At 37.4% G+C, this 13,553-nt stretch overlaps 1 protein-coding gene across 1 annotated transcript in view; it reads left to right on the plus strand.

Annotated features, from left to right (window-relative positions):
* LOC136833478 (ubiquitin carboxyl-terminal hydrolase 9X-like) overlaps window positions 1–13,553 on the plus strand; it is a 525,953-nt gene that overhangs the window by 134,845 nt on the left and 377,555 nt on the right. The window contains 3 exon segments of the mRNA XM_067095694.1: window positions 1,522–1,622; window positions 1,739–1,953; window positions 3,685–3,799. Of these exon segments, the coding sequence (XP_066951795.1) occupies window positions 1,522–1,622; window positions 1,739–1,953; window positions 3,685–3,799 (431 nt within the window).

Below are 13,553 nucleotides of genomic sequence, written 5' to 3' on the forward strand. Positions count from 1 at the left end.
TAACAATAACTCATACCACCACCAGTCAGGACTGTATCATTTCTGGCTTTGCCATCCTGGCCTTGGCACTTACTGATTGATAGGATCACCTACATTATATGCAAGAGTGTTTTGCCACTATCTGAAGAAATCAGGACATCTTAGAGATTACTACAGACTCCACTTGTTGGCAAACCAGTTAAGAAAATTTCTCTCCATTAATAACGAGTTCTGGCTGAGGCAGGTCATCCTTTGGGGTTGTGTTGGTTTCTGGAGATAAGAGTAAACGAAGTGTGTTTATCTTGAGATCTGACCTTTTCAGTTTCCTTGACCTTTAAGCAGAATATTGAGATCGTGGCGATTTTGAATACAGTTACTTGGAAATGCCACATTACATTAGCCAATTTTTACTTTAGAGAAATTTTCTCTAATGCCCAGAGGGATAAGATTTTACTCGGGCCATGAGTAATGGCAGGATGAAGTTTTACCATCAGCAGAAGATGCACTGCAACTTGTTCTTGTCTTTTAACCATCTTTAAGAGATGCAGTGTTTCGGGGTTAGGAGCATTTACTTCTCACTCAAATATTTTGTTAGTGGTGCTGCCTTTTGAGATATTACATGATGTATACAGTTCCCAAGTGCTCCACTGGGACCTTCAAACCCTCACAAAAGTCTGGGACTCACAACTCAGGTTATAACTGAATTGCAATTCAACTCGGCTTATAACTGAATTGCAATTCAGAACTCATCAGTCATATACAAAGGTCCTACCTTCCATCCCCTTCCTTGCCAAGTAATCTGTGTCAACTGAAAAAAAGTAGAAACTGCCTATTGAAGGTGCATATGCATATGTAAACAGTACTCATAGGCCCTCTGCTTTGTTTCTACAAGTTATAAGAATACAGGATACTGTTTGTCTTGGGATGTTCAAACTTGAATAGGGTTTTATATGTGATTGATGGTTTTGTATAAAAATTTTGGAAATTTAATTTGGCTAAATCCTCTGTTATTTGAAATTATTCCAGAGAATTGTGACAAAGGGAATTCATTTCATATTCTATGTTCTCAAAATATTTTCACTCAAAGAGCACTTGGTTTTCCATAAAGAGTGTGATTTTGTAAAAATTTTAATATATTTTCTCTTGAGCTGCAAGTCAAGCATTTTTGGTAAATGCTGGTCTTCCGTGCTGTAAAATAAATTATTTTCATACTTAGACAAAATTTAATATTGATTTCAAATGAAACAAATTTAAAGTGTGGGGAAGTCTTTGCAGTTCATTTCAAAATTTAAAAAAAATTTGCTGCTTTATTACTTGAATAGAAATTCCAATACAGTTTCTTTGTGCAACAGAAATTGTAAAAATATACGAGTTAATTGATTTTAAGTGTGTATTTTCAGTATTTTTATATCGGTATTTAGCTACATTACATTTAATTCAATAGTTTAAAAACAATATTCAATAATTTTACATGTTTTAGCATGTGTGGAAGACAACTTGTAAATATCTGTTCCAAGCATAATGAATTTTGTTCCTTTTCAGAAAATCCTGACCTTAACCCAGCAGAAATTGTACCGGATGGTCGTTACAACCACATATTTCAGGTTCAGGAGCGGTTAAGTTTCCTCAGGTTTCTACTTAAGGCAAGTTATGTTTTGTCTTTTGTTCATTCATGTGAAACGTAAAACTAAATAAATTATCAACTTCACAGCGTCACATTGGTTTAATTAAATCAATATGGATTTTTTCTTTATCACAGGATGGTCAGTTGTGGCTATGTGCACCACAGGCTAAACAGATATGGAATTGCCTTGCTGAAAATGCTGTTTTTACTGTTGATCGAGAATCCTGTTTTAAGTGGTTTTCCAAGCTTATGGGCGATGAACCTGACCTAGATCCTGAAATAAACAAAGATTTTTTTGAGAATAATATTTTACAATTAGATCCCTCTCTTCTGACTGAAAATGGCATGAAGTAAGTATTGAAGAGAAATGTTCAGATTTAATAATTGTTGGCTATGGTAAGCAAGTACATTATCCTGGCCTGTTATACCATTGATATGCTGTTGCAGTTTTAAAGTACTGGAGAACTCATTTTGAAAATCTGAAATTTATCCTATGCTGTATCTATTACATTATTAGTTTAAGAAGTTTCTGTAGGGTGTACCTTCAAAATCTATGATTTTGCTGAACTTTATCATGCTTAAAATTACATTTGTTAGATTAGGTAAAAATAGTCAAAAATCTAAAATCCCTGAAACATAGATTAGAATAACTGTGAGAGCATCACTATATTGTGATGAAAATAATGATTAAAAAGCCACAATAATATAATTGATAAATTGTATATTTTAAGACATAAAAATATACAAGAAAGGGGATAAAAAGCGAGGGAGCTTTCGGCCGTTTGCATAAGATCCTCTTCATGCAACTGAATCAAAATACTAGTTTTCTTATTAAAAGTTTAAAAGTTTGGTGATAGTCGATCCACAAAACATCGAACTCTCTTTCAGTGTGGACTAGGCATTATGTAATGATTTCGATCTGTGGGCCAACCATGCGTGATCTTCTTAATGGCTGTCGTGATCACGGGTGACTGGGTGGTTGTTGGGTAGAAGCGACTTTCAGCATGATATAACCTGTAAAGACACGTTTGGTTTTAATTTTATGGAATGACAGACTGCGTAAGTAATGTATTGCAACATTTATAAAGCCCCTTCTTTTTCCATGGCCTACAGGTGACTCTTATATAGACAGTGATTATTCTCCCAACAATGTTTAAAACAGCTTTTTATGTTCTGTCAATGTCTCCCAAAATAAAATAAATTACAGAAAGAATATACTCCTATGTCTCTCTTGTTACTATCACTATTAATTCTGCTGGCTCTTAAAATTTGGATTTGATTGAGTTTTCAAATGAAAGTTTTTAACATTACCTGTACTGGATGATGTTGATTTTGGTTTTTTAGTGATATGGGCGTTATGAATCTCTTGCTGTGAGGGTCTAATCACAGCAAGAGATTCATAACGTTATCACACTGTTTTACAATGTTAGTTCTCTCAAATCCAAATAATAAAAATAATAGCCACAGAATTAGTACAGTCTATAAAAATGCAACCTGTAATTTATTTTATTTTGGAGACAGGTTAAAACCATAAAAAGGCACCAGCCTTGGGAAACATTGTTGCCAGAATAATCCGTCCATGGATTGGGAGGGAGCTAACACAGAAGATCCCAGATGACAGGAATCACCCTAGTCTGTCAATTAAATTTCGAGCCTCCTTTTAAAGGTTGTCGATAAAACAACAGTCTTGAAAGTCCAGCTCATTGATGAACAACACTTATAAATTGCAGTGTTATCAAAAGTAGAAAGAAAGCTTATGAATAATCACTTTTGTCATTTGGTTGAAGAGGATGATTACAAAACGGTCAAAAGCTTAGCGCATTCTTTGGTCTTTAATGAAAAACTATTTTTATGTCTTAAAATATACAATTTATCAATTATATTATTGTGGCTTTTTAATCATAGATTAGAATCATCATATCATTTTGGTGGGTCAGGTTATTGCATGCATTATAAACATATAGGGTAGTTCCACAACCATAAAGATGAGAAACCTTAGTGACTTGAGTGATATAGCTGTAACATTTGGTTAGGATAACTGAAGTGAACATTGGTAAAGATTTTCTTTTTCCATGGTACAGGTGCTTTGACAGATTTTTTAAAGCTGTCAATTCAAAAGAGGGGAAGCTGGTTCTTAAAAGAAGAGTTTACCTCATGGATGATGTTGATCTAATAGGGGTAGACTATGTGTGGAGGGTAAGTGTTCCACTGTTTTACACTGTAGTTCTCTCAAATTATAGATTAGTACAGTCCAACCTTTTAAAACCGGCACCCTTGGGACCGGGCCACTACCGGACCACAGAAGATCCCAGATGACAGGAATCACCCCTAATAAACCTCCTTTTTAAACGATAAGTCTTGCCAGCTCATTCCACTTATAAATTGCAGTGTTATCAAAAGTAGAACAAAGCTTATGAATAATCACTGTCATTCGTTAGGTGTAGTTCCTATGAAAATTCTGGCCACATTTTGTGTCCTGCACATTATTCGTTTCTTCAGCCACAGCTACAACTGTAAATTTTGTCTCATGCTTTTGTAACACTTTCCTCCCCAGTGTGTGAAGGATGAGTGAAAATTATTTTATTTTTATCTATGGAAGCCACCATTGAAAATTAGCAAATTGTTAACATGTTGACAACTGTAATGCAACCCTTAATAAACATGTGTTAGTCACAGTAATTTACGTAACCAAACAGATGTTTCTCAGTTCAGATGTGTATGTCAGTACAGTAATTGCTGTTGTTTATGCCAGGCATAGAAAGCCTAGCATAGTGTAATGTACTGTAAAAATACATCTCGCACTATATACAATGTATATGATGAAATCATGTTTTTGGATGAAATTTTAATGATTGCACGATACATGAGATCAGATGGTACATGAGTATATATGCAAATTACAGTTCTTTTGTGTGCTTTATATTGTTGAGGTTCACAGAATGTGTTCATTGGAAATAAACTCTGCTTGTGCACTCGATCAAGCTTCATTTCCGAAATACGAAAAATCTAAAAATGGAAACGACTTGTATTTCCGCTTGTAGCGGCCCGAGAAGTAATGGCAGCTTATTAAAAAAGTCCCGGATAATGGGAGTTGCTGGACCATGAAGTGCCGGATTTAAGAGGTCGTATTGTAGTGTTATTGTTTTGGCTGTATAATCAATCATCTGTATTGGCTGCATTCTAGTTCTTAGATGAGTTACTCTATCTGCTCTAAATATATATATATATATATATATATATATATATATATATATATATATATATATATATATATATGTGTGTGTGTGTGTGTGTATAAATAATCAGAAAGTGTAATTTGCATTATTTTACCTGGTATTGAGTGTGCAAGTGTCATGGTACTTCTCACCAATGCTGCTGGGTATAACTACTGAAAGTTAATAATGTAGAATGTATTTATTGTTATTTTCACAGCTCTGGTGTCTTTTTTTTCCTTCTTGCCCATAGGGGGGTAGTGCCATCATTGCACCTCATGTGGTGCACTTATGCATTACTTAAGGTTCTTAGTTGTGTCCCTTTAGTCCTTAGCGGCAACTCCTTTTATTCCTTTTACTGTACATCCGTTCACATTCTCTTTCTTCCATCTTATTTTCTATCCTCTCCTAACAATTGGTTCATAGTGCAAATGCAAGGTTTTCCTCCTGTTACACCTTTCAAAACTTTTTATTGCCCATTTATGTTTCAGCGCTGAATGACCTCATAGGTCCCAGTGCTTGGCCTTTAGCCTAAATTCTATTTTCTATTCTATTCTGTTCCTTCTTTCATCTGTTTTATTCTTGAACTCCTCTTTCTGTATAGAAAAACCAAGTTATGTATAAACCATTCATAGAATATGAAAACTATTAAAAATGGCATGTCCAAGACCTTTTATGTTTCTTTGGTAGCTGATTATATATAAGATGATTTCCAGTAGTGGGCTACCTTAATTAACTTGTGATGTAGTTGTGAAAACTGTATTTGTGTTTGGAACTCAGCAAAGTTGTCATGAGTTCTCTATTGTGTGTGGAGGTCACTAAATTTGACAATCCTTTTTCAGAGAGTTGTCTGGTGGTCAAAAGTTATCTTAAGTAATGTGAATGCTGAAAAAATAGAGGAAATGATGCAACCATTTAGGCCAGAATGAAGTGTTACATTCATAGGGGTACCAGGAAGATATGAATTGTGTTTCAAAGAGAAGTTAGATGTCTTGAAATGAATTGTAGATGGTTTTAATGTATCTGGTGAATCATCCATTATGGGATACATTTTACAAAAATATTTACATTGATTTCTTCAAAAATGAGAAGGATAATTATAATATACTTTTCATGGGCTCTTAAGTCTGGAAACTTACTTGATGTGTAAAGTAAGTTGTTTTAAGTAGAAAATTGTAATCCATTTAATTTATTCATAGAAGAAAGTTCTTTGTAACCTGTTTTGTTTGGGATGAATCTTACCTACTGTTAAAGATAGCTTATATCTCCGCACCTATAGGCTTGTCAGCATTTCAAACAAAAGATCAAATGGTTACCCCAGATGACTGTTTAGTACGCATGTTTGCCACCAGGTGTGTTTCAGATGTTTTAGTTCTAGTCAGAATTCTTCTTGCCACCAATGTGTATAGGCACTTGTTGGTATTTCATGGGTTTGGCTGTTTGCTGCTGTCATGGTATTGTATGTATATTTTTCCTAGGATGCCTCCCATTGGAGTCAAGGTTAAGAATATCGGCTTCTGTAGGAGTGATTACTGTGTTAGCAGGATGTTGATTTTTTTAGGAGATACACACACACTGTTTGTGCCACGTGCAATGATATAAAGTGTGGTCTTGAGAATAGATGTGAGGAAGTAGGGATTTTCGAAGGACTTTCTGCTTTAGTTCATTAGTATAGGAAGAGAAGGGAAGCAGATAGATAGCAAAAGCAACTAGTTAGGTCAGGTCACCAACCTGCCATTTCTCCCCCTTTTCCGGGTTCTTCATCTGAAATTATTCTTACTCAGTCAAGGCTTTTCCTTTGCCAATGCTTTAGTTAGTACTGAGACTTCCTCCTTAGCTCTGCCTTCTGCTCCCCTTACAATTCAGGAAAAGTGCATTGAGACGTTAGAACAGGATGTAAATCTTATTTTGGTCTGTAGAAGGTTTGTCTGAATTTGTTAGGGAGCCCTTCTGGTCTCCCCAGAGTGTGCGATCATTTTCATGTTCACCTATAAGAGATAAGGTGTTGGTGCCCACTCCTGTCTGTAGCCCAAGCCTAGAACTGCCCTGTGACAGTTGGAACAGTCCGCTGCCAGGGAACCAGGTCGGTTCTTGGGGCAACATGTTCATGGTTTTGGCTGTTTGCTGCTATTACGGTATTGTATGTATATTTTTCCTAGGATGCCTTCCACTTGAATCAAGAATGAGAACATCAGCGTCTGTAGGAATGATTTCTGTGCTAGAAGGAGGTTGAATTTTTAGGAGATACACACACTGTTTGTGGCAGCTGCAATGGTATAAAGCGTGATCTTGAGAACAGATGTGAGGAAGTATGGATTTCCAAAGGACTTTCTGCTTAAGTTCGTTAGTATAGGAAGAGAAGGGAAGCAGATAGATTGCAAAAGCAACTAGTTAGGTCAGGTCACCAATCTGTCATTTCTCCCCCTTTTCTAAGTTCTTCATCTGTAGTTATTCACACTCAGTCAAGGCTTTTCCTTTTGCCAATGCTTTAGTTATTACTGAGACGACTTAGCACCGCTGTCCGCTCCCCTTCTGGTTCAGGAAAAGCGCATTGAGAAGTTAGAACAGGACGTAAACCTTATTTTGGTCAGTAGAAGTTTTGTCTGAATTTGTTAGGGAACTGTTCTGGGTCCCCCCAGTGTGTGTGATCATTTTCATGCTCACCTATAAGAGGTAAGGTGTTGGTACCCACTCCTGTCTGTAGCCCAAGCCTAGAACTGCCCTGTGATAGTTGGAAGAGCCCACTGCCAGGGAACCAGGTCAGTTCTTGGGACAATGTGGTTCCATGCCCTCTGTTACCTGCCTCTCTGTTTTTCACGCTCTGAGTCTTGTTGAATGCTGAAAGATTGTTTAGGTAAACATCAATCTTCGCAATGTATGCGACTTCTGCTGTCATCGGCGCCTGGTATGAGGTTGTTAGCACCAGTATGACTAATTATATTAGGTATAGACAGTATATTAGTAATAATGTGTCTGTAGTGAGTTGTACTTAATTTGATGTTATGTCGACTCGGTCAGTTGTTTAACCAATCTCCTCCTCTGTTGCTCATTCTAAATCCTTGTGTGCAGGCGTATTCCTCTTTCTCCATCGAAATGCACTTGTTTGGTTGTTATATGCTTTTTCTTCAGCTATTGGTGAATTTCTTACTTTTGCCTCGATTAATGATTCTCTTTCCAAACCTACCATGGTTATAGTATCTTCTGTTGTTCCAAGTTAGATATTATTCTAGCTAAGCTTTCTAAGGAGGTGTCATATGGGAATGCTCTCAAACTAGTTGACTCAGACGAGGTGGGAGAGCCGTCATAACTCCTGTCCCCCCACCTCCCAACATTTCCCGTTTTCTTTGGTGCTTTGTTTTCTTTTGTGCAGCCGACATGTTTTGGCTCACCTGAGTCGCTTCAGAATGCATTTCCAAGTCTCCCTTTCATTGAGTCTCAGATGAGTTACAGGTACTTGGCTGCTGTTGCCTTCTGTCACCTGCAGGTGCCCTCTGGCAGAAGAATAGTTTGAGTTGGAGGAATCTCCTTTGGCTTGATGGGGGTTTTCTGGAGCATTGCAGTTTGCTTTATCCTCACTTAGTCGAGGGAAGAGGCCACGTAGAGAATAGGTCTCAGTTGTCTTGAAGTAATTCTGCACCCTTTAAATTTTTGTAGAAAGAGAACCCAAGCTTTTATATTTCTAGAAAGAGAACCCAAGCTTTCTCCTTCAGTTAGAGTGCATTTCATAAGTTATTTCATACTCTGGTGCACAAAGCTCCCTGTACGTCTGCCGGGGCTTGTCTTCTGTTTTTTTATGAAATCTTTTCCCTTTGAAGAGACAAATTCGAGGCTGACAAGCACTTTTGACATGCTGAATCAGTCTGACAAGTCCTTTGGACATGCTGAAACAGAGCCTGACAAGTCCTTTGGACATACAAAAATGGAGTCTGTTTAGATTGTTGAAGTTTCTGTCTTTTATTGAACTTATGCTCAGTATAATTGCCTCTTTTCTGTGTCAGCTTAGAGAGGTTGAGACACCAGCTTAGTGTGATTGTGTTGCCAGCTTAGGGAGTTTGTGGAGCTAGTGTTAGGTGTTTCTGGCGTTAGCGGAAGTTTAGCCAGGAAGAGAGTTAGTTTTTAACTTGTGCGGTCAAACCCGTTTCTGACGCTTAAGACTAATGTTCGCATGCTTATACTAACGGCTTAGAAATGAGAACACTTATGTTCTTATCTGTAATAAAGGCTTATGCTGCACAGGATATGGCAGCTTTGGTTTCTTCTAAGGGTTGCCTTCTAAGTCTGACTCTTTAAGGTGATAAAGGAGGATATGTTGGTACAAGTTGTATTTTATACCTTTCGGGGATCTGTTCAGCCCTCGGATTCTGGAAGTGACCAATTGCATGCCTCCTGGCATGCTTGGAGAGACTTAAGTGCAGAACCACTGGTGATCTGCACTGAAGGAGAGTTATGATTTCTTTTATATTCCCCTCCACTGGTTCAGTCTCACATAGCTGTTCCTTTGTGTCTTCTCCAGTAAAAGTATCTCATTCTTTAGTAGGAGGTTGTAAATTAGAAAGAATTAGATGGAACAGATGTCAGTAATTCACTGGGATTTTACCCCTTTGACTTTTTTCCTAGCACCATAAGCAACCGGAGGTTGGCGCCCAGTGTTGGACGTATTGAGACTAAACTTTGTGTCTGTCCCCATGCCATGCTTTTTGGTGTTTCCAGCATGATTTTAGTGACTCCAAAAGAACAATTGGTTGTTTTGGTGGACTGCAGGAGACATTTTTCTTATACCAGTACATCCCCAGTCACACAAGTTCCTTTAAGGTCAATTTACAGAGACAGTATTTCTGTTCGAGCTGCTGTGTTCTGACTCGTGTACAGGGAATTTGTTATCGATAAGCAGACATTGTCAGCTTTTAGGAGCAAGAATTCTTTTCTACTAAGTCAGCTGGTTCAAGTGGCCAACTCTGTTAACAGTGTTCAAAGGCCAATGATCTACAGTCATACCCCAAACTTACGTGAGCTGAGGTTCCAGACCCCCTCATGCAAGGCAAATTTTCTTTGTAAGTATGGCACGGTCTCTAAAAATGCTAATAAATGCTTATTTTTAGAGTTTAAACACTAAATGTGACCCTAATCATGCTTGCAAAGTATTAAACTAACTTTTGAATTAAAGTTACTCTAATTTCATTTAAAAGTTAGCTTAATACATTACCCTTAAAAAAAGAAATAAATGGTTGACCTAAAAATATAGTGTGTGTGAAGATTACGTATACTGTTTCTCTCTTTCCCCATTGCACTAGTCTATTTTTGGAAGTCTCAACCTCGTTTTTAAAAACCTCTTTATTCTGTCTCCTTCTCTTTGTTCTGAAATGTAGAGGTAAATTTAGATCAATTTAAAATCATTTACTGTACAGGTAAAGACATACAGAGAAACAGTAATATGTAGGTTGCACTAACTGCAAATGAGAGAGAGAGAGAGAGAGAGAGCAATAAGAGTTGTCCTTAGTCAAGAGAGTGAAAATTTTTATGAAGTAAATTACAGACACACAAAGAGAGAGAATTATGTAAGACTCCTTTGACCCACTAATCAGCAACAACCCCCTCTTGTCATTTCAAATTGACATATCTGACAGCTTTCCCATTAAGTTTCTCTATAGCGACTTACAGAAGATGTGTTTGTTGAAAATATGTATCACATATGAATTCTGTAATTACAGTTATTATTATTATTATTATTATTATTATTATTATTATCATCATCATCATCATTATTGTTATTACTGTATTACTGTATTATTATTATTTAATCTTATTAGTCTTATTAATGCTTATTAATATTTGAAAATTAGTACAGGCAGTCCCTGGTTATTGGGGGACTTGGTTATTGGCAATCTGGTTTTTCGGCACTTGTCTAGTGACGAAAATCGTCAATTTTCGGTTCCAATGTACACTGATTTCTGCATATTGGTGCCGATAATCACGTATTGGCGCTAATACATACCTAACAGAGGCGCCGATAAGTATTGAAAAAGCTGCCGAAGATCGCCGATTTTCAGTTATCGCAATTATTGCTTATTGTCATGCCGTTGGAACGGAACCCCTGCTGATAACTGGGGACTACCTCTACTTACTGGGTAAAAAATTTATTTATCATGCAAAACAAATAAGCATATAAATGTACCATAAAAATTCTCTCATCTCAGTAAAAGAGAGAGAGAGAAATTATTTTTATTATTTAATGTTATTTAATTTACACATTATAAATTACATAAAAAATTAAACATAAACACCTTGCACGGTTTGTCAGTATTCACAAATGTTCACGTGTCTATGAAAAACTTGTGTATAACAATTAGTTAGGTTCCAATGAAAAATTTGTGTCTGTGAATTCGTGCAACTTGAATCGCATAAGTTCAGGGTATTACTGTATTGCTTAACCTGGCTCAGTCTTTGTGCATTATGATTTTTTGACTTTCCTAACTGCTCCTTAGTTTCTTATCTGGTGATATGGGGAGACTTGCAACTGTCTGTCTGAAGACAAGTAGGCACTTGCTTCTCAAAGAATTTTAGCCCTTAAGAGAGCTTCCAAAGTGGTTAGCCCTTAAGGGAGCTTCCGAAGCGGTAAGAGCTTTCTTTGTTAGGAAACACACCCTCATAGGCGAACTTGTCGGAATAATCAGGCACAGTTACAGTACAGTCTCAGCATAAGAGATTACACCTTACAGTTAATGTTCATTAAATTTGTAAGTAATCCAGGACCATCATTGTTGCCAGTTTCTGTTGGTGGGACGCCGAAACTTAGAGTTGACTATTTTATTCTTAAACCTATGTTCAGGTTTTGCTTTTTCCCGCTCTTGTAACACAAAACAAAGAATTTTGACAAGTGCCATTACATTGACTTTCAGTGCACCATAGAATGGTCAGCACTACACCTGGTAAAGCTTACGAGAAAGGATGGTTGAGAGACCATTGAAGATTCCTAGTAGGTATATCCATGGTTAGAAACTAAGTCATAGCAGAATGATTTCTTCTTTGAGTGAAATGAACAGCATGCTATTGGTCCGATAGTTCATTCTGCGGAAAGACAATTGTTTTTGGGTGATTAAGGATTCAGGGAGAACAAAACTACCTACAGAGTTGTCATTACATCCACAAGTTCTATAGTTATGGGATTAGAGGAGCACTCAAATGTGGACTTATTAGCATGCAACTGAACAGGAACAACCAGTCTATTACTACTCCTTTGAGGGGCCCTCAGGCTTGAGCAGTGGATGCATTTCATTAAGTTTGGCCTGATTCAGGCTCTTATGCCTTCCCCCTTCACCTACTCTGAGGAAGTATTCAGCAAATTTCAAGCGCAAGAATTGCTCAATGACTCCTGTAGAGTCGTAGTAGCCTCAGAGCAAATGATTTTCAGACACTCTAGCTCTCTCAGTAGATGTGTCTCTTATTCTTCCATTAAGGAGAAATTGACTTAAACTGCCAAATTCTATGCATTTCCACTAACTTCTGCATCTCACACTTAACCCCTTGGAGATGCTCAACCATATCCTCTCAATAAGGGGATGTTCAAAGGTATCATGGGTTCTATCCTTAATCAAGTGGAAAACAACCATGGCCTGGTACCAGAAGCAGCGGTTTGTTTAATGCTCAGAGTGCCATTCAAGAGGAATTTTCAGCATCTGTACCCTTGTAGACATCAGTTTCTCTGCTTTCTTAGACATAGTAAGAGTTTTACATTGTGTACCTTCAAGGTTATTGTACTGTGCTTTCCTCGCTATTGCATCAGATGGAATTAGATCTTGGCTGATTATCAGCCCCTTAAGATGTTGAGATCAAATCCCCTGCAACTCTGTATGAGTCTCTCTCTAGAATTTAGATGCAGGTCTAAATTTTATCTGCAGATCCTTTTGAGTCTGTAAAATGAGTTTCATTGAAGTATTTACTGCGCAACTCTTTTACTTAGCACTATTGGCAGTTAAAAAGAGTGAATTTATTGCAAGCACTCTCCTTAAGGCTGTTGTAAACGGTTTTTTATTTTATCTTTTTTGCCTTAGAGCAGAGAATGATGTTAAGGCTAAGTTGATCCAAGAACTGTAAAACAGGCAGTCCCCTGTTATCAGCAGGCTCGCTTATCAGCAATCCGGGATTTACAGCGCTTGTTTAGTGACGAAAGTTGCTGATTTCCACTTAGCAGCACCAGTAATTGGGTATTGGCGCCAATACATACCTAACATAGGTGCCGATCTCCGGTTATCAGCGCCGAAACACGCCGAAAATTGCTGGTTTTCGGTTGTCAGTGATTTTCGCTTATCGTCACGCTGTCGGAATGGAACCCCCTGCCGATAACTGGGAATTGCCTGTAATTCCAATTTAACCTTTTTGGTTAGGAAACACTTCTCTGTCCTGTTGGGGGAATTAAAACTTACTTACATTAAGCCTGGAAGAGGCAAAGTTATCCTTGTATTGTAATTTTAGAAAACCTAGGATTTCTTTGTCAAAGCTTAAGCCTGGAATAAGCAAATTTTACCTTTTGTTTTGTGGTTTTAGGAAACCTGGGGTGTTGTTGTCAAAGGTTAAGCCTGGAATTAGGCAAAGTTAACCTTTCATTTGTGGTTTTAGAAGCCTAGAATATCTTTGTCAAAGTTTAAGCCTGGAAGAGGCAGGGTTAACCTTTTGTTTTGTGGTTTTAGAAACCTAGATTGTCTTTGTCCAAGAGTATGAGGCTCTTTGTGACTTATTTGACT

Source organism: Macrobrachium rosenbergii, chromosome 51, assembly GCF_040412425.1.
Source record: "Macrobrachium rosenbergii isolate ZJJX-2024 chromosome 51, ASM4041242v1, whole genome shotgun sequence".
In the NCBI taxonomy this organism is placed as follows: Eukaryota; Metazoa; Arthropoda; class Malacostraca; order Decapoda; family Palaemonidae; genus Macrobrachium; species Macrobrachium rosenbergii.